At 44.1% G+C, this 21,392-nt stretch overlaps 1 protein-coding gene across 5 annotated transcripts in view; it reads right to left on the reverse strand.

The window, feature by feature from the left end:
* Positions 1-21,392, reverse strand: part of EVA1A (eva-1 homolog A, regulator of programmed cell death) — a 53,812-nt gene that overhangs the window by 2,888 nt on the left and 29,532 nt on the right. For 3 of the 5 annotated variants that reach the window (XR_015740683.1, XM_026707740.2, XM_087919421.1), the window contains exon 2: positions 9,154-9,308. Coding sequence is in view for 3 of the 5 variants with exons in the window: in XM_026707740.2 (XP_026563525.1) it covers positions 9,154-9,256 (103 nt within the window). In the remaining 2 variants the exon portion in view is untranslated. Of the gene's footprint in view, positions 1-9,153; positions 9,309-9,391; positions 9,540-21,392 lie in introns of all 5 variants that reach the window. The other 2 variants (XR_015740682.1, XM_087919420.1) reach the window with 1 other exon arrangement.

Consider the following 21,392-nt stretch of genomic DNA (forward strand, 5'->3'; position numbering starts at 1 on the left):
CTTTGGAGTATCAAGTTAGATAATCCTTTTCCTAGTCCCAATTCTCTAACAAAATATTTTTCTTATGTCTTCTATATTCAGGTACCTCCAAGTAATAGCTATTATTATATAAAGATTCAGGCTCTGAAATAACAAAAATAAACATTTGTGCTCATTCATTGGCTGATGGCTTATTTAATTCTCAGTGGAGAATGTATCTCAGAAATCTGAATGCATTTTGAAATGCAATTTGGCAATATATGGATAAATTTATACAGTTAATAAGATGGCTGCTTTATTGATTCACCAATATCCACAGTATGAGTTTCCAACACATACAAATGTTGTATTATTCTTCAGTAGCTAAAATGAAAAGGAAAGTGGCAGCAAGTATTGAAAATAAATACAGGAAAGTTCAACTGCCAAATTAATAGCAGGAAAAAAATATGCTATTTGGGAACTTTGTCCATGGAGTTGACTTTGAAAATGAATCTTAAAATGATAATAAACAGAACAAAATGAGAACTACCTTTCCTTCTCTTTAGCCTTTTTAAAAATAAACTGATTTTTACTATTAGTATTTATGGGGGTGGTCTCAAAATATCCATTTTGAGCTAGAAACCACCATTTCAAGTTCAAGGAAAGCTATTCCAGTTCTGTGAGGCTGTTTCAAGATCCAAACATGTCCAATAAGTTTGAAATAGCTTTGGAGCATTGAGCTCAAAACAGAATGTTTGAACACTTCTAGTAAAACTGTCTGTCAACAGCATTTTTCTTTCCAAAAGGACCTTAATTTGGTGGGGAGTGATCACCTAACCCTGATAAGAAAATTGCTTAGTGAAAGGGCTGCAGCAGCTCCCATTACCTTAATGTCCTTAAAATGCCTGTATAAGGTTACCTGTTGTCCAGCAAAAGGAGAACATGTCCTCTATTGTGTCTTCAAATCCTTCATCAAATACTGTCCAGTTTTTTGAGTAACTTTTTAAAACAGTTTTCACAAACAGTTTTCATTTAAACTTTCATGTATTATGACCTTGTAAACAACCCTTCTTTGTATCCATCATCCATCAACATCCTAGATTCATACTATTTAATTTATTTTCTGATTCCAGCAATTGTCTTCAATCCACCCCTTCAAATCAATGATTGCTATAGTCACATTATTTGTCATTGGTTTCTATTGTGAAATCTGAAAAGCACATCCTCAATTCTATATTATAGCTAGCATATGGTCTTAAAAATAAAGATTTGTTGAAGAAATATTATGATTGAAAAACTAGTTTTTCTGATGCTGCAAAAAATAATAATTTCATATACATATTGACCAAAGTACATTTTCCCCCAGTTTTCACTATAATTTTTGTCATGGATGCCAAGAAAGTTAAACAGTGTCCTCCATTCCAATTTTCCAGGTCTGCCTTTGTCTATTTAGATATCTGGTTAACTCCGTGCGTGTAGGCCAGGGGTCCCCAAACTTGGCAACTTTAAGACTTGTGGATTTCAACTGAATTGAAGTCCACAAGTCTTAAAGTTGCCAAGTTTGAGGACCTCTGCTGTAGGCCCTAGACTGGCTCCCCAAGCAACTGCTCTAGCCCCTTCACCAAGCAGTTGTCCAAGAAGCTTTGTATTCAAAAGTAAAACCAAGGAAATTAAATCTAGTCTCACAGATAGCAGAATATGATGTAGATTTTATAGAATATGTGAATGAATAGCAATACCAAATTTTAAGAGGTCAATGGTAAGCACGCTAGGAAAAAAAGGAAATAAAATACAGTCAGAACTCTTACATTACATTGGCCACCCATTCATAAATGCTTGGTGCAACAGATGAAATATCCATTTCTGGGTGCTTAGTGTACCTCCTGGGATAAGCACTTTATATTTGGAGGTCACCATGGAAAAGATCCATCCATCTCCTGTCAACCTGCACTGTATTTCAACTATTGGCAATATGAAACAAGCCTCTTCAGCCTGCAGATGTAAGGCAACTCATATGGAGATCTTATTTCATATATACTGGCCCCAAATTGTGTAGAACCAGCACCTTGAATTCAGCCCAGGAGGAAAGCAAGCCAACTATTTTAAAATGAGGATTATATGTGTGGCAAATATGCAGCATATATTAGGTAATGGGGGGGTTATTGCCACATGCACAAAAAGGGTGTTATGTCCTGAGGACTCTAGGAGTTCTCACTCAGGTCCAGTCCCCTTGCGTGGGCGACCTTTCCCTTTCACCCATTGGTTGGTTCTTCCCAGCAGCCAGCTATAAAAGCGGGCTGCGGGGTCCAACCAGTTGCTGATTGCTGCGAGCCAGTTCCAGGCGTGGCAAGCACGGTCAGCCCTTTATTGTTATAATAAAGTATTGTTGCACTCATGCTCTGGTTCAGCCTCTCATTGCTCAAACTTAACACTGGCGACGAGGGTGGGATGGCTACCAGTAGCACCATGCAACCGCTGAGTCACTAGCCGCCGATCCGCAGCCAGAGAGAGAGCGATCGGCCGGCATTAAGAGCAACGCTGATCCGCAGCCAGAGAGAGCGGTCAGCACACAAAAAGAGCAAACGCTGATCCGCCGACAGAGAAAGCGGTCAGCAAGCGAAGAGAAGCGAACACTGATCCGCAGCCAGAGAAAGCGGTCAGGTTCGAAAGTTAGAAGCGTCTGTAGCCGCTTGTTAGCCCAGCTACAGGGAAAGTGAAGCGCTGCGAGCCGCAGCCGCTCTGTATCAGGCGCGAAATTCAAACGGTTGTCATTTGAATTTCAAACCTAAGAGAGACACAGCACAGCGCTGTAGCGAAGTCACTAACGCCCACACTGGCGCGAATCTAGACACCACCAACGGCTAACAGCCAACGTGGTTAACCCAGAGAGAGAGAGAGGATAGCGAAAAGCCTCTCCAGAGCTGAAATCACTTGCATACCACGAGCACTAAAACCTTGCCCGTTGTCCCAGAGAGATTTTTTCCACAGGTAGCTCAGCCGGTCCCAGCACCATGAGTTCCAATCCAGTATTCCCGGCGTTCAAACCAGACGAAGAGAAGTGGGAATCGTATAAGAACCGTTTCAATCATTACATCGATGCGGTCGGCCTGGCGGATGCGGGAGAGCATCGGAAAAAATCCTATTTCCTAATCTACTGCGGAGCCACCATTTACGATACTGCCGCAGCGCTCGTAGCTCCAAGGGAGTTGAAAAACGTTCCGTGGTCCGAGTTGCTTGAGATCCTCACTAACCACTATGCTCCCAGGCCCTCACAGATCGCCCGGAGGTTCACTTTCCGTATGAGGAAGCAATCGAGTAAAGAGACCATCAATCAATATATGGCCGCTCTCAGAACAGCAGCACTGCATTGCGGGTTTGGAACCTACCTGGAGGACATGCTCCTCGATCAATTAGTCTGCGGGGTCAAGGACCTCCACCTACAGAGGCGCCTTCTCGCAAAAAAAGACCTCAACCTCGCACAAGCGGTCGAGGAGGCCTTGGCAGCCGAGCTGGCAACGAACTCAGCCACCGAAATACAGGGCCCAAGTGCCAAGCTGACATCACTCCCAGTCCACTCCGAGGAGGTGGTAGCAGAGGAAACCCTCAGCGATGAAAACAACGTCCACCGCCTCGCCAACGACAGACGGCCGCAGGTAGGGGCCAAACAAGAAAACACCGGTCCACCCAAGCACATCACCCTGTGCCTAGCCTGTGGGGATCGCATCAAAGGCCACCTGCAAGTTTAAAGGAGCCACCTGCAACAACTGCCATAAAAGGGGGCACATCGCGAGAGTCTGCCAAGCCCCCCCAAAGCGCAGCACAAAGACACCCTCCCTCGCACTCGGGACCGCAGAGGCAAGTATTAAACTGTCGCACGCACCGCCTTGCCAAGCGCACTTGCCACACTGTTAGTAAAATTTCTCTCTCCGTTTCCCTAGAAGGTAAACCGTGCCACATGGAGGTTGACACAGGGTCAGCGCTCTCAATAATTTCGTGGAACACCCTCAAGAGACTCCACCCCAGCCTATCTACTAGCCGGCTTCAAAGATGCCAGTTTGGCCTGAAGGACTACCAGGGGAAGACCATTCCTGTGATCGGCAGAGGCAAGTTCCTTGTCAGTTTTAGAACTTTTAAAGGTCACCTACCTCTAGTGGTAGTTAACGGCAATCTACCCACCTTATTGGGGCTCGATTGGTTTCCCCACCTCGGCCTAGGGCTAACAGGAGTCCATGCTGTCTCAACCTTAGACACTGACTCCTTATTCGCTGACTACGCAGATGTGTTCAGCGAGGAGCTGGGGTGTTATAATGGAACCCCCATCTCATTCTCAGTTGACCCCCAGGCAGTCCCAATCAGACTAAAACCGCGTAGAGTCCCATTCGCTATTCGGCCAAAACTAGACGCTGAATTGGATAAACTATTAAAACAAGGGGTCATTGAGCCAACAGATTTCGCCAAGTGGGAGACGCCCATTGTCACACCCCTCAAAAAAGACGGTAGCCTGAGAATTTGCTCGGACTACAAGACAACAATCAATAAATATTTACAAGTTAGCGCTTACCCTGTGCCCGTCATTCAGCATTTATTGCACACATTCGAGCCAGGCAGTATTTTTGCTAAATTGGACATGTCTCAAGCATATCAGCAGTTCCCTGTTGATAATCAAACAGCGGAACTCCAGACCATCGTCACTCACAGGGGTGCCTTCCGATGCAAGCGTCTCCAATTTGGCGTTAGTGTTGCCCCAGGTATTTTTCAATCCCTCATGGAGCGGATTTTACAGGGCCTCCCTGGTGTAGTACCCTACTTCGACGACATCTTAGTCTCGGCCAGGGACAGACCCCAACTCTTTCAGAGAGTGCGAGCAGTGTTAGAGCGGTTCAGACAGCATGGCCTCAAGTTGAAAAAAGAAAAATGTGCCATTGCCACTAGACAGGTGGACTTTCTGGGTTATAAAATTGACGCCTCTGGCATTCACCCCCTGGAGTCCAAGGTTAGGGCAATCCACGAGGCCCCCACTCCAACCTCCAAAACTGAGCTACAAGCTTTCTTGGGGCTGCTGAACTTTTACGCATCCTTCTTGCCCCATAAAGCCTCAGTAGCCGAACCCCTACACAGATTACTGGATAAAAAGTCACCTTGGCACTGGGGGCACAAAGAAGACCAGGCGTTTAACGCCGTCAAATCACTACTCACGTCGGAGGCGGTGCTTATCCAATTCGACCCTAACCTTCCTTTAGTACTGGCAGCAGACGCATCCCCTTTTGGAATTGGGGCGGTCCTTAGTCACAGACTTCCCAATGGCGCCAAGGCTCCCATCGCCTTTTTCTCAAGGATGCTCTCTGCCACGGAGCACAATTACAGCCAGATCGACAAGGAAGCCCTAGCAGCTGTTGCGGCCGTGAAAAAATTTCACGAATTTCTTTTTGGCCATTTTTTCGAACTGGTTACGGACCACAAGCCCCTCCTGGGCATACTGGCCAGGGACAAACAGACCCCTCAGGTCCTTTCCCCTAGGATGACAAGGTGGACACTCTTCCTAGCAGCCTACTCCTACAAACTTATACACCGCCCGGGCAAAACACTGTCCCACGCCGATGCTCTCAGTCGCTGCCCCTTACCCGCTCCGGCTGAAGACCCCGCTCCTGTCAACGCTATTTTCGAGATCACCCAGTTGGACCTGCCCATCACTGCCCTTGACATTGCTGCTAAAACCAAGGCAGACCAAACGCTCGCCCAGGTGCTCGACTGGGTGAGGAGGGGGTGGCCGGGTGGCAACGTTGAAAACAAATTCACACCCTTTAAGACTCGCATGCAGGAGCTGTCCAGTTTGCAGGGTTGTCTACTATGGGGCACTCGAGTGGTCATCCCGACCTCGCTGCGTACCCGAGTCCTGGAGGCGTTGCACGAGGGACACCCTGGCATCGTGAGAATGAAGGCATTAGCACGCAGCTACGTGTGGTGGCCGGGTCTCGACGAGGACATTGTCAATTGGGTAAGTTCCTGCAACATCTGTCAGGAATCCCGTCCTGCTCCCCCCATTGCCACCCCTACCAGATGGGAGAGCGCCAGCGCCCCTTGGTCTAGAATTCATATCGATCTGGCCGGCCCCTTGCATGGGAAGATGTTCCTAGTGGTCGTGGACGCCTATTCCAAATGGATTGACGTAGCACAGCTATCCACGACCACCACACTAGCAATCACCAACGTGTTAACGCGCCTGTTCGTAACGCACGGACTACCCGACTCCATTGTCTCCGACAATGGCCCACAGTTCGCATCGATCGAGTTCAGCCGTTTCGCTGCCAACCTGGGTATCCGCCACATTTTCACAGCCCCATTTCATCCTGCCAGTAATGGGTTGGCTGAAAGAGCCGTCAGGACCACTAAAGAAGCCCTCGCCAGGTTCAGCAGGGATGACTGGCACCACAAACTCTCGCGGTTCCTGATGAGCCAGCACTCAACCCCTTGTTCAGTCACCAATAAGTCCCCAGCGGAGCTCCTGATGGGCCGGCGCCTGAGGACTGTATTGGACAGACTTCACCCACAATACTGCCCTGACTCTCCCCTTGCTTCCTCATCGGGGGTTAGACATTTTATGTTACAGGAGCCAGTATTCGCGAGGAACTTCGCTGGGGACCCACTATGGATTCCAGGCGAAGTCATAGCCATCACCGGGCCGAGGTCGTATAGGGTCAGGCTGGAGGATGGCCGCGTCTGGAGGAGGCACATAGACCAACTGCGGAGGCGCCTCAGCACCCTTGCCAGCAGGGATCCAGAGTCACCAGACGAAGGGGAACCTCCTCATCCGCCTCACAGCCACATCGTGCCCAACGACCAGTTCGCACCTACAGTCGTTCCCGTCAGCCCGAACTCGGACAACAGCGCCCAGAGGGTTGACCAGCCCGATCCAGTCCACGGGAGCTTGTCCCCAGTAACCAGCCCTGCGAGTCCCGGGGATACCCGAGCTGGAGAGCGCGTTGGTGACACTCTGCCGGCTCTACCGTCACAGACTGACCCTGAACGGACAGACAATGTTCCCGAGCTGCGCCGTTCCGGCGCCAACACAAGCCCCCTGTCTACCTCAAGGACTATGCATGTTCGCATCTGGGGGGAAGGGGTGTTATGTCCTGAGGACTCTAGGAGTTCTCACTCAGGTCCAGTCCCCTTGCGTGGGCGACCTTTCCCTTTCACCCATTGGTTGGTTCTTCCCAGCAGCCAGCTATAAAAGCGGGCTGCGGGGTCCAACCAGTTGCTGATTGCTGCGAGCCAGTTCCAGGCGTGGCAAGCACGGTCAGCCCTTTATTGTTATAATAAAGTATTGTTGCACTCATGCTCTGGTTCAGCCTCTCATTGCTCAAACTTAACAAAGGGTGTGTGACTAATTTGTCATTCTAGAACAGGGGTCTCAAACACAATTTACCTGGGGGCCGCTGGAGGCAGAGGCTGGGTGAGGCTGGGCCGCATAACCTTCCTTCAGAGGTCCATTCCCCCTGTGGGCCACACTAATATTATACTTTCATATCACTGTGGGGGCCACAGGATATCATCCTGCGGGCCACAATTGGCCCGCGGGCTGCGAGAATGAGACCTCTGTTCTAGAATGTTGTCTTATATTTAAGCTACCCTGTTTTCCTCTCTCTATAATTTCCATTGAGAAACCTAAATGGTCTGTTGCTGCTTATTCATTATTAAAATAGTTTAAATCTTCACTCATCTGCCTGTCTTATTTCATTGTCACAAATATTTTTAGACATAGTTTATATATCATTACTTTTTTTAAAGTATTGCTGCAAAATAATACAATGCTGGCAATTATTTGCACAAGCATGTGCACAGACCCACTATATACCAATTGCTTTCCAATCTTCAAGAGAAGCCCCAGTTAAAGAATATTGTAAGATTGAAATATAGTGATTAGTATGAATACATGGCTCACATCTTCTATAAAAATGAACCACTGTGTTGGAGGCAAGGGCAAACCACTTCCAAAATATTGACAAGAAAACCTCAGGGACATACCAAGGCAGTCACCAAAAGTCAACACTGACTCAAAGGCACAAAAAATATAACTTACTAAAATATGATAGAAATATCTTAATATAAGTTAAAGTTTCACTTGCAGCTGAAGAACTAGCTAATACTGAATTATAACAGTTGCTCTTTTTCACTCAAATATTTTAGATAAACATAATTTTTAAAAGAGGGTTTAAAATTATTGTTATTATTATTACAGCCATTACTAACCGCTATTCTAAAGGACCAAAAAATGACTTTATTTTCTCCTTAAGGGTAGAATCAAAGGTCAGAAGGAGTACAGAAAAAAATATTTCACTTCCACACTGGGAGAGGCTTTCAAAATAAAAACCCTGGGAAGAGAATTAAAAGATTTCTTGTATGTTTTGTTACAGCACAACAAGTATAGAAAAATATAAACTAAGTGACTCTAGGAATTGTTTATTCTAAAAAAGAACATCTACTGTAGTAAAACTAGTCTAACCAGCAGAGAAAATACAGTACATGTTGCCATTAAATCCTCAGATTACACAATAGAAAGTTTATATTCTCTGTGTAATCTTTTGAAAAAAATAAATAAAAATAAATACTAAAGTTGTGAGGAGCTAAATCTCTAGTGATAATAGCAAATCGAACAGTCTGACAGAACCATAATAAAGCTTTAAATAAAATTGTCCTATTCCAAACGCTAATAGATACAATAGATGCATAATTAGGATAGCAAAGGATTTATTGGGAAGTTTAATTTAAATTTCACCGGGACCTGAATTTCAGGTATCTAAAAACTACCTCCAATGTGGGATAAACAAGAGTATCTGGAGATGTATTTGGGGAAATTGTTGAAAATACTTCACAAATACCAAATTTTATTCTAACATTTTCTCACCATATGCTAATTTTGATCAGGAATAGAAAACAAAATTGCCTAACCGTGCCACATTGTTTTCCTCTTTTTGATGTAGTTCTTTTATTCCACTTGGATCACTATTCCTATCATTTCATACCCCAAAGCAGATCATTAGAAATTGCATACAATAATAAATATGTACAAAGCATCTTTTCTTTCCTTTAATTCTCTCCAGAAATATAACTGATAAAAAAATAGAGAGGACTATTGCAAAGGCTATTTCCCTTCAGGAAAACATTCAACAGATATACAGTAAGTGGTAAGAAGAATACCTGTGATGAAGGAATATGCTGATAGGATATTGCTGAACAAGGAAATCTCTGTGGGGGTACCTGCAGGCTTCATACTTCTTTGATGTTCTCCTCTGAGCTTCATTCACTGGAGTAGCAAGATCTGGGTTAAAAAGTAGGCTTCTATTTCTTCTCCTCTGTTTTGGAACACAAATAGGTTTGAGATGAAGCACATTTAACTGTGGGGTCCATCATTCAAGCAATAGAACTTGTTTCCTACCTTGAAAATCGTAGCAAAGCCTTCTAACCATTTCTATGAAGTTCACTGGTTTGACAGTCTGACTTCAGCTGACTTCTCAGAATGTATTTAAAACAATTTCTCCCCTGATCACTTTCACGTCACCAGTCAGACTCCTCCATACTGAGGACTGAAAGAAATATACAATCAGAGGCACTTTCCCCTTTTCCTGCCCATTTTGAAGTCAAAAGTGCCTTTTGGGGAGCTGTAGAAAAATCAGAGTCAACAGGCAGCTTTCTGCATGGGTCTGGCTGTAATTCTATAGCTTGTGACAAACCCATGGCAAACAGTACGCCTTGCCCTCCAGCTTTATTAAATTGAGGGAGGATTTAACTCCCTTTATGACTTCCTAGAGAGGCCGCTTTTTTCATGCTCCCCTTATAACAAAGAAAACAGCTGCAATGGACCCGAGTTAATGATTGGATTTTATTTGCTGAAGTTTTGTAGCTTAATAGGCAGTTCATTTTTTCAGCTTGAAAGAGACCTTTTCCGACCTTACTGAATCATTACTGAGAATTCACTGAACCTTGATCCGTTTGTTAACTCCTTTGCCAATAGTGAAAACATCAATAGTTTTAAAACAATAAACAATCTAAATGATCGGTGTCCCTAACAATGCCGTACTTCAAAACAAAGTCTTCCATTTATATCAACTAGTTTAGCTTCGAGGAAAAACTCTGCTTACCCAATGAGTGGGAAAATATATATATTATGTATGTGTGCACTCTTTATTTGATCATGCCCCCAAAATAGAAAGGTACATCAAGAGTAGTGTAAGTAAACACGTGTTAACCCTGAAGGTCTGGATGAAGAGATATATTAGGGATATATCAGAAGCATACCACAGTCAGATGTATAGCGGGGAGAACATTCCAAAGAATGGTGGCCTACTCAACTATAACCACAATCTGTTATGGCAAAGAGTCAGAGCAAAAGATCCCAAACTCCATCTGCTTTATCACTACTAAAGGGTCTCCCTGCACCCAAATTTTGAAGCTTTAGGGAAGTAGGGATGGCTTATTAGAAAAGTTCAATGGATAACAGAAAGATAATAATGTGTAGCATAATAACATCTAAGAACACACGATTCTGCTTTTAAGCAACACTATGATAATGCAATTGCCTACCACAGGTGTACGTTCCTAATCATGGTTATGCCAAAATGACCAAACATACATCATGACATCACCACATATCTGTTCATAGTTGCATTATATTTTCATAGGCAACTTTTGTGAAAGGCAGATTGCATTGGAAACGTCACACTACAACACCCTGTTTAGGAAGGGAATCTGATGGTGCTTTGGAGTGTGTAAGAAGTGCTGTGCCGATCAGTGATAGCATGTGGGGATGCATATTGGAAATGGTATGTGGGGGTGCCCAAGAGATGCTGCATGGGTTGAGAAAGGTGTGGGAGGGATGCAGTTTGGGGACAGTGAATGGGGTTACAAAAGAGGGGCCTTCCAGATCAGAAAAGGACTGAGACTTCGGTGTGACCCTGTTCAAGGAGGGCATGTGGGGATGAAGCGTGGGTCTGGGAAGGCATGTGATAGGGCAGCATAGGTGAGGACGTTCAGAGAAGTGACATGGGCCAGCAAAGATGTGTGGAGATTCCTTCCTTCCTCCCTCCCTCCCTTCCCTTCCCTTTCCAACAGGCAGATAAGTGACTGCTTTAATGGGGTGGGAAGGAGTGAGGGATTGCAAGACTGGCTGGGAAACTGTATGGAATGTTGAAAATGAAGATCACGTGGCCACAGCAGCAGCCCTGCAAACATAGTGGCAGCCAATAGCACTGAAGCAACCACATCTTTCCCAATTTCATTCCCTTGGGAATCACAAGTCCTAGATTTTGGACACAGACCCTGTGATACACCGTTTCGCCCAGTTAAAAGGCATGGCAAGTGTTAAGTTGTGGGAATGAGACTCAGGACACCAGCAGGACTGTCAATTATTTTATTTCCTTCTAGGACTGAGCGCTGGAGAAACCGCGGCAGCCCTTTTTATAGTTAGGCTGCTCACGTCTGTGGCCAGTGACAGCTCTTCAAATTTCCAGCCGCCATGGACTGACCAGTTACAGGTAAGTATGTTAATACATAACACCCCTCCCCACCTGGTCGGTCCAACCAATCTGAGCCTCACTTACCATACATAGTCACGTAGGTAGGCGGGGCTTTTATGGTTTCTACTGGACCTGCGCAACTCAGTCGCGGATTGGCCTTTGGACTGTTTAGACGGGTCTGTTCCTCCCATCCGTCTTCTTGGAACCTCCTGGAAGGTTGAGTCGGCCATGCTGCTCCCACCAGGAATTTCCTGGCTGGTTGAGTTGGCCCGGCCATTCCTGCCAGGGATTGCTTTCCTGCTATCCTTCTGGACCTGTTCCTGTCTCCCCGACCTGCCTTCTTCCCTGGTCTCAGGTACATGTTTCCATTTCCTGACCAGGGCTAGTGTTAGTGTTGGTTGTTGCGTAGTTGTCAGGGTTTGTTCTGTTATTTCTCTGGTTTGTGGAGGGTCTCCCCCTCCCTTTCTACTTGTGTTTTGTCTGTTTGAGGGGTCTCCCCCCTCTTCTCTGGTTGTGTTTTGTTTGTTTGAGGGGTCTCCCCCATCTTCCGTGGGTCTGTTTGGGTCTCCCTTCATGGCTCTAGATCTGAGCTGGTCTATGTGCCTCCTCCAGCTCCTCCCGTCCTTGGTGTCTACCCTGTATGAATGGGATCACTATTGCTGGTATCCCCGTGAGATTTTTTGCGCATACTGGGTCCCCTGTTTGAAATGTGTGGCAATTGCTGCAGGAGTCTGCTGGTTTTTCTGGGCTATATGTGGGGTGTAGTCTGTCTAGGTTTGATCTTAGTTTCCTCCCCATTAGTAACTCTGCTGGACTTTTGTTTGTTGTGCAACTGGGTGTCATGTGCTGAGTGCTTAGTAGCTTATCTACCTTTTCCTGTGTGTCCCCTGGCCCCAGCTTTTGTAATGTTTCCTTCGTGTAATGTACCATGCGCTCCACCCGTCCGTTCGTGGCTGGGTGTCCCGGGGCTCTCAGTGCATGCCTTACCCCATGTTGTGCTAGAAACCCCTCAAATGTTTTTGCCGTGAATTGTGGCCCGTTGTCGGATACAATTAGATCCGGCAATCCATGTGTTGCAAAAAGTTTCCTTAGCTGTCTAATGACGACTTCTGTTGTGGTGGAGTGCATAATGCTTACCTCTAGCCATTTGGAATAAGCATGTACAACTATTAAAAATGTGTGTCCTTTGGTTGAGCCTGCAAAATCAATGTGTAGTCTTGACCATGGTCCCCTTGGTGTTTCCCATTTGTGTTTTGGTGCTGTGGGGGGTGTTGGCCTAGATTCCTGGCAGCATTTACATGTTGCCACCCGGTCCCCTATTTCCTTATCTATCCCTGGCCACCATACATAACTCCTTGCCAGGGATTTCATTTTTACAATACCCGGGTGTCCCTCATGTAACAATTGTAGTATGTGTTTCCTTGAAACGTTTGGTATGACCACCCGATCCCCCCAATAGTATGCACCCCTTCAGCATTGAGAGTTCTGTTTGTCTATTCCAGAACGGTTTGGCGGTTTCGTCACTCTCAGTTTCTGGCCATCCTTTTCCTACCCAATTTAAAATTTGAGCTAGGGTTTTGTCTTTAGCTGTTTCCCTAGTGATGTCTGCTGCCGTTATGGGTAGGTTTTCTAATGTCTCTATTTGAAGGGTTGATGTGGTTGGTGCTGGGTTATCTTCTATGTCAGGTAGAGGGCAATGGCTAAGCACGTCAGCATGATTTATGTCCTTTCCGGGTCGGTAGGTTAGACTGTAGTTATAGCCAAAAATTCCGACCACCGTGTCATTCATGGTGACAGTATGTTAGGTGTAGCTTTGTTTCCTGCGATGATACCTAGGAGTGGCTTGTGGTCTGTGACTAGTGTGAAAGTTCTCACATAGATATATTCGTAGAAAAGTTTTATTCCACTGATAGCAGCCAACACCTCCTTGTCTAGTTGGCTGTAGTTCCTCTCTGGCTTTGACAGAGTCTTTGAATAGAAAGCTATGGGTGCTTCTTTTCCATCTGGCAATACGTGGCTGAGTATCGTGCCGATGCCGAAAGGTGATGCATCGCAGGTTAGTGCTATTGGAAGTGTTTCATTGTATTGTATTAGTACGCGGTCTGATGTGATTAAGTTTTTTATTTCTTGGAATGTCATTTCTTCCTGTCGCTCCCAGGCCCAGGTTGCTTTCTTGTCAAGCAACCTGTGTAGTGGTTCCGCAATAGTTGCTTTCTGTGGTAGGAATATATTGTAAAAGTTAATGAATCCTAAGAAAGCTTATGGATCAGTTTTATTTGTAGGTCTGGGGGCTTCTTTGATTGCTCTGACTTTATTTTCTGTGGGGTGGATCCCTTCACTGTCTATGAGATATCCTAGGAATTCAACTTTGCCGGCGGCTAACTGGCACTTCTTTTTTTTTATTTTTAGTCCCACCTCCTTGAATTTACTTAGGACTTTCCTTAGGTGGTCTCATAGTTGTTCTTTGTCCTTGGCTGATACCAGGATATCGTCAAAGTATGGTACCACCCCTTTTACTCCTTGCAATAGGCATTCCATTAAGCTCTGGAAGACCCCTGGGGCGATGCTGACACCAAATTGTAGTCTGTTGCATTTGAATGCCCCTCCTGTGCGTCACAATTGTCTGGGCTTCTACTGTTTCTGGGTCAATGGGCTACTGTTGGTACACCTGTGCAAAGTCTAGTTTTGTGAAGATTCCCCCCCCCCCAAAGGAATGTAATAGATGCTGTAGCACTGGAACTGGGTACACGCTTTGTTGGAGCGCGTGGTTAAGGGTGGCTTTGTATTCCCCACAGATGCGTACTGACCCATCTGATTTAATTGGTGTCACAATTGGGGTTTCCCACTTTGCGTGGTCAGTTGGTTCTAAAACCCCTTGTGCGATGAGCTTATCCAATTGCTCATTGATTTATGGTTTTAGTGCGAAAGGAACCCGCCTCACTTTTAATCTTATAGGAGCTATGTTTGGGTTTAGACTAAAAGAAATTCGGGAACCCGGTAATTGCCCAGTTCTCCATCGAACATGTCCTGGAATTCTTCCATCAGGTCCTCTTCCCACTCTGCCTTTGTGATGCTGTTTGTCCCTGTGACTTTGATTCCTAATGGTGCAAACCATTCGAGCCCCAATAGGTTGGGTCGATTTTGGTCGACTATGGTTAGTGGAAGGATTCTGGTGTATTTTTTGAATTTTACTTTGAATTGTCCAGTACCTACTACGGGAATTTTGTTTCTTTAGTAGTCTTTCAGCATTAGTGTTTGTCTTTAGAGTCCTTCCCGGCTTATGTCTGGTATCAGTCTTTTTATGGTGTCCCACGATACCATTGATAAGTATGAGCCTGACTCCACTTCCATCTAGCATGGCTGGCCTTTTATGGTGACCTGGACATAGACTTTCTGGGCGTTTGTCATGTTGGAATGTCCGATGGTCACTGTTTGGTATGTTTCATCTCTTCCATTGTTTGTCTCTTTCCCTCATCTGTTTCTGTTGTCTTGGTTCCAGTGGCTCCCTGTTTGTTTCTCCCTCTCTCGGGGGGTGTTCCATCTTTGTCTAGGGCCGTAGGTTTTCCTTGTTTGGCATGCCCTAGCAATATGTCCCCGCCATTCACAATGTTTGCAGATTGCATCTAGGAAATGGCACTCGGAATGTGGATGGTTCCCCTTGCAACCAGCACAACGAAATTCCTTCCTTTTTCCATTCCGGTCTCTTCTGCCCTGTTCCAAATGGAGTTGATTTACCCCTTCTTCCTCATCATCATCTTCCGAGGTGGACTTGATGTCCTCATAGTGGGTTGTAGTGGTGTTTGGGGGGTTTTCTGTTGGTGCTTTGTTTATTTTCCACATGGCAGCCACTGATTTCTGTGTGGCTTCTGCTGTGGTAGCTTCTTTTATTGCTTCTTGGAGCATTATTTTGGGTTTTGTTAGTAATCGACCCTGTAGTGTGAGGTCCCTCAGCCCCAGGACCTCTCAGTCTCTCATGGCTTCATCCATATTTAGGAATTTGCACGCCCCAGCGATGTCCCTCAGCTTTGCAACAAAATCGCTGATGCTCTCACCTTCTTTTTGGTCACACCGATAAAATTCATGTCTTTTGATGAGGCAGGAGACAGTTGGTGTGTAGTGAGCCCTCAGTATTCTTTCCAGGTCCAGCCAGTCCATCATTTTCATGTTGGTGAGTGCCGCTAACGCTTTGGCCATCTTGAAAACAGCGGGCCCACAATGGGTGAGAAAGACGGCTCTCTTCCTGTGAGCGGATATATTAAGAAGGTCACTCCCTTTGAGGAACATGAGGAATCGGTCGATGTACAATTCCCATCTTTGGGTGGCATGTTATTTCTGGCCATGTCATCTTAATGCATTACTGGTGTTCATTGGCCGCCACGGGCTTGCTGGTTCCCTTTGTCTCAGTATCCCATCCTCATTGCCAGTGTTAAGTCGTGGGAATGAGACTCAGGACACCAGCATGACTGTCAATTGTTTTATTTCCTTCTAGGACTGAGCGCTAGAGAAACCGTGGCAGCCCTTTTTATAGTTGGGCTGCTCGCAGCTGTGGCCAATGCCGGCTCTTCAAATTTCCCGCCACCACGGACAGACCAATTACAGGTTAGTATGTTAATACATAACAGCAAGAGATTTAATAGTATACAGATGGTGGTGGTAAAGAGGAGGGGTCCTACTGAAAGTAGAATATATCAACACTATAGAGATGAAACAGTGAAATGCAGCTAACAGTGGAAGAATTAGTATTTCCAGTTCTTAGGAAGCACCGTTTGGCATTATTTATTATTAGACTATTTTCACCCTATGTCCATTTCTCAAGTCACTTCCAATACCTCTTACAGTGCAAACAAATTAGCACAATGAATAACTATTAATAAGAACTAGTTAATCAAAACAAATTGACGGCATAATCTATAAAAAGAAGAAGTGTTAAATAACAAATGTGAACAGCAATAAGACAAATATTGTTTAGGTTAATTGGTTGCTGCTCAAGTCAAATATTCATTTGGAAGCATCTTGTATTATTATTTAAAATCCAACAACAATAAATTCCAGTTCTAGGGACTAGTACCAAAAATGGCCCCTCCACTAGACTTTCCCAGATGGTGGTAGAGCCTCATTTGGATACAGGTAGTCTTGGGATAATGACCATTTGTTTGGCAGCCATTTGACATTACTCAATTACACTCAGTCCCTGAAGTTATGGCTATTACAGTGCACCATGGTATGTGATCAAAATTTGGGCACTTGGTAGCCTGCCCACAGCCATAAGGGCATTTAAACTCCCTTAAAATAATGGTCTTGTATCATTATCCTGGGACATGTATATTTGCCTTCATACAATTCAGTTCCTCCCACCCCCAATATCTCCCCCCACATCTCTGCCCTTTTGGCCACTCTGCACTCCATCACCCTAGGATTGCCAATGCTAAGTGATACAATCACTATATAACCATAATATTTGCTCTGTGACCTTGGATCAAGCATAGATGCTCTGAAACTAAACCATTTTGCGATATCATTTGGAGCATGAAAAGAGAAAGAAACACATCACCTTTTTGAACAAAGGGTAATTGCATGTTGAATAAAAGAAATAAATCCCAGGAAAAGTGTTCCCAGGAATGTTCCTTGGTTCACAATAATAAAAACATTATTATGTGAGTATATATATGTATATATCAACAATATATATATATATAGATGAACACAATACAGAAACCTGATGATGGCAGATGAGATTCTGCTGAAACGTTGCTACAACTTTAAAAGCACAACTATAATGACGTGGGAAAATACCCGAACAAAGCTGAATACCCATACATGTAAGTACCCGTGAAAACTTAAGAAAACAAACAAATTATAATTATAATTATAATTATAATTATATATATATATATATATATATATATATATATATATATATATATATATATATATATATCAACAATATATACAAATTTCAGTGGATCAATATATATATATATATATATTGTTGTCTGAGGTTCTCGTGGGTATTTGTATGTGGATCTTTGGTTGTTCGGGTTTTCTCCCGCGTAAGATTCAAGTATCTAGGCAACGTTTCGATGAAGTCTCATTCATCATCTTCAGGCTTCTGTCTTCGGCTCTTGCTTCTCAGAGTGATATGAGATTGCAGCTGCTTCTTCCTTTTAACTGCTAGTGGGGGTGGGACTTGATTGTGTGGGGGCTTGGCTGTGTTCTGATTGGGTGGGGGTGTGTTCTCATTGGTAGGGGGTTTGGCTGTGTTCTGATTGGTTGGGGGGTTGGCCGTGTTCTGATTGGTTGGAGGCGTGTTCTGCTCAGGTAGGGGCTTGGTTGTGCTCAGGTTAGTCTTAGTTGCTGGGGGATTTGAGTTGGTGAGCTGTGATCTTGCTGTTTGGCTTCGAGTTCGTGGTCGTGCTGCATCTTCATAGTGGGTGTCGGTTTGCTTCATGTATGGCTCGGAGGGGTTTGAAGTGGGTAGTGATGCAGCTGCAGTGCAGCTTCTGGTCCATGGTTGTGTCTCATCTTCTGAGTGGGTGTGAGTCTGTTTTCTACATGGAAGTGTGGTGGTGGCATCTTGTGTGGCTCTCATGGGTGTGGGTCTGGTGTCATTCTTCATGTTAGGTACTCGTCTGTTCATAAGGGCGGGTTTCCAAATGGCTGGAAGGCGGGAGGTGTCATCTCGTTTGTTCATGCTGTGTGGGCGTTTTTCTATCTCTATGGCTTCTCTGATTATTCTGCTGTTGAAGTGTTCGGTTTTGGCGATAGTTCTGGTATTTTTAAAGTCAATTTCATGTCCTGTGGCTTTGAGGTGTTGGACCAGGGAAGAGGTCGTTTCTTCTTTTTTGAAGAAGAAAAAAAGCAAGAGCTGAAGACAGAAGCCTGAAGATGATGAATGAGACTTCATCGAAACGTTGCCTAGATACTTCGAATCTTACGCGGGAGAAAACCCGAACAACCAAAGATCCATATATTGTTGATATATACATATATATGGCATTCAGCTTTGTTCGGGTATTTTCCCACGTCATTGTAGTTGTGCTTTTAAAGTTGTAGCAATGTTTCAGCAGAATCTCATCTGCCATCATCAGGCTTCTGTATAGTGTTCATCTGTGAGTCTGAACTATGCACCCTGACTAAGGTACTGACAGCCAATGGCTTCCACAAAAGCAAAATCACCGGCTTGATCCACAAAAACACACTGAGACATAATAGAGACCCAGAAGATGAACAGACCTATGGAACAGCTGTCCTGCCCTACATAAGAGGTACTACCGACAAAATTAGTAAGATACTGCACGGACATCACATCAAGACTACCTTCAAAACAGACAGAAAAATAGCAGCCATCCTTAGAAACCCCAAAGATAAAATTGACCTGGAAAACCAGGGCATATACAAAGTCCCCTGTCCATCATGCCCGGCCACATACATTGGACAGACCAATAGAAGAATAAGTACCCGCCTGGATGAACACAAAAATACAGTCAAAAAGCTGGAACACATTTCCTCACTAGTCCAACACATGGAAGCCACAGGTCATAGCATCAACTTCAATGGCACCAAAACCCTAGCCACTATAGAAAACCCCAGCCACAGAATCATCAGAGAAGTCATAGAGATTGAAAAAAGACCTGAAAGCATGAATAGAAGAGATGATTCCACCAGACTGTCAATCATTTGGAAGCCTGCACTCACAAACAAAAAAATCTCCACACCACAAGCCAGGCAAACACCTGGGCACAGAGAGATCCCCCCTGATACCTCCAGCTCAAACACACCCCAACCAGGCACCCAGATGAAACCTAGCTTCCTAACTAATGATAGCCGTCCATTTACCCAGAGCCAAGCTGCACTAAAGGCCTCCAATAAAGTAACACAATGTTGCCAGCCAATCAAGATACAAAAAGAGCCAAAAAACAGACAGAAGATATTAGAAACACCAATCAAGCAGAACACAGCAAACTCCAAGACCAATAAACACAGACCAAGACTCCCAACCAATCAGGGTGAAGAAAAAACCATTCTGGCACAGCAATAGGCTGCCCCAAATTTAAATCTGAAACCACTATAAAAGCCTGACTCACAGATGTACACTATACAGAAGCCTGATGATGGCAGATGAGATTCTGCAGAAACGTTGCTACAACTTTAAAAGCACAACTACAATGACGTGAGAAAATACCCGAACAAAGCTGAATGCCATACATGTAAGTACGCACGAAAACTTAAGAAAACAAACATATATATATATATATATATATATATATATATATATATATATACACATACACATACATACACACACACACACACATACATACACACACACACACACACACACACATACATACATTGATCCACTGAAATTTTTGTACTATTTTGGGGTCATGGTGATAACTTATCAATCACAGGCATTCCTGATTAAGAAATATTTGCTGTCAGTTATATGAATGAACAATACCTGATACTGAAGCATCTCTTTCATTATGATTGTTTCTAAGAATTACTACTTAACAGAATAAGTTAGTGTTAGATGATGAGGAATCATCAGAAGCACAAATTTCACCACTTATTCTTCTGTATTTTCTTAGCTGCTATAAAACATGTGTCTACCAAGTTCCTTGATAGGCATCCAAGCTGGAAGGCAATTGCCACATCAGCTTTTGGGAGACTGAGAACTGGAAAGTAGTATCATTAAGTATGTAATGCTCATCAGAATTTTAGGGGAAAATTGGTGGTACCCCTTTACCAGAAAATCTTTTTTTTTAAGCAGAATGGAGTCTCTCTAAATCTACTCTAGGTGGTTATGGAACTATGCAGAGCAGATTTGGGGCAGTGCAGGGGGTATAGAAGGCAAGGAGGAAAGTAGATGGTGAAAACAGAACTCTGCACAGCCATTGCCCAATGATAGTCACTCAGAATATCCTTAATGGTTTGGCAAGCAACCCAGGAGAGGCCCCTCATATGTGCTCAAATAACCTGGCAAAAATGGAAGTAGAAATACCAGGCACCCACAAACATTAGAAGAACACAGACACAATAAGACTAAATGGGCGTTTTGAAGTTCACACACACACACAGACACGAACTGGGTGTTATTTTTCAAAATGCTAGAAAAGTTTCTGATAAGTTTTCATCTCTGTGTATTTTTATATAATACCCTTGTGAGGAAAACAATGGTAGTCTATGATAGCACTGTATAGAACTAGTCTTCAAGTTATGAGAGAAACATGAAGCATATTTGCTCATTCCCAATGCATAGTTTTCTACGCACACACACACACACACACACACACACACATGCACACACACACTCGTCAGGATCTAGTGCAAATTCCAAGTAGGCGTCAGGAAGGGCAAAAAGCTTTTTTAAAAAAAGGAAAAAAAGGGTAGCCCCTGGCTGCAAAACAGGTTAACGTTGGTGTTTAAAAGCAAGGTATTCACTATGCAAATATGAATGTTACAAATTCCTAACAAAAGCATTCACAAACTGCCTGTTTTGAAGAACTAGAATATTCTTCAGGTTATTAGAGGAGGAGCAGTAATAGCCATGAACATAAAAGCACAAAAGAAACAGGAATATATCTGATTCAGCATCAGCAATGATACTATTTCTTACACTAGGTACCAGAATGATACAATGTACAATTATCATGTACAATTATCAGCAATAGTACAATTATCAGCAATAGTATTAAAATATGTTTAACAGAACAACAGAGTTGGAGACCTTGGAATCCTTCTAGTCCAGGGGTCCCCCCACTCCTGGGCTGCAGCCCACTTCAAACTCCCCCAAAGTGTGTAGCAATATGTGTTGATAAAGATTCTCAGTCAAATTAACAAAACATTCGCTTCATTAACACAGCAAAATATCTTAAACTAACAAGAAAATAAATCCAGTTGCCAAGATTCGATATTCCAGAC

This window comes from Pseudonaja textilis, chromosome 1, assembly GCF_049901715.1.
Source record: "Pseudonaja textilis isolate UNSWEBS1 chromosome 1, rPseTex1.2, whole genome shotgun sequence".
Lineage (NCBI taxonomy): Eukaryota > Metazoa > Chordata > Lepidosauria > Squamata > Elapidae > Pseudonaja > Pseudonaja textilis.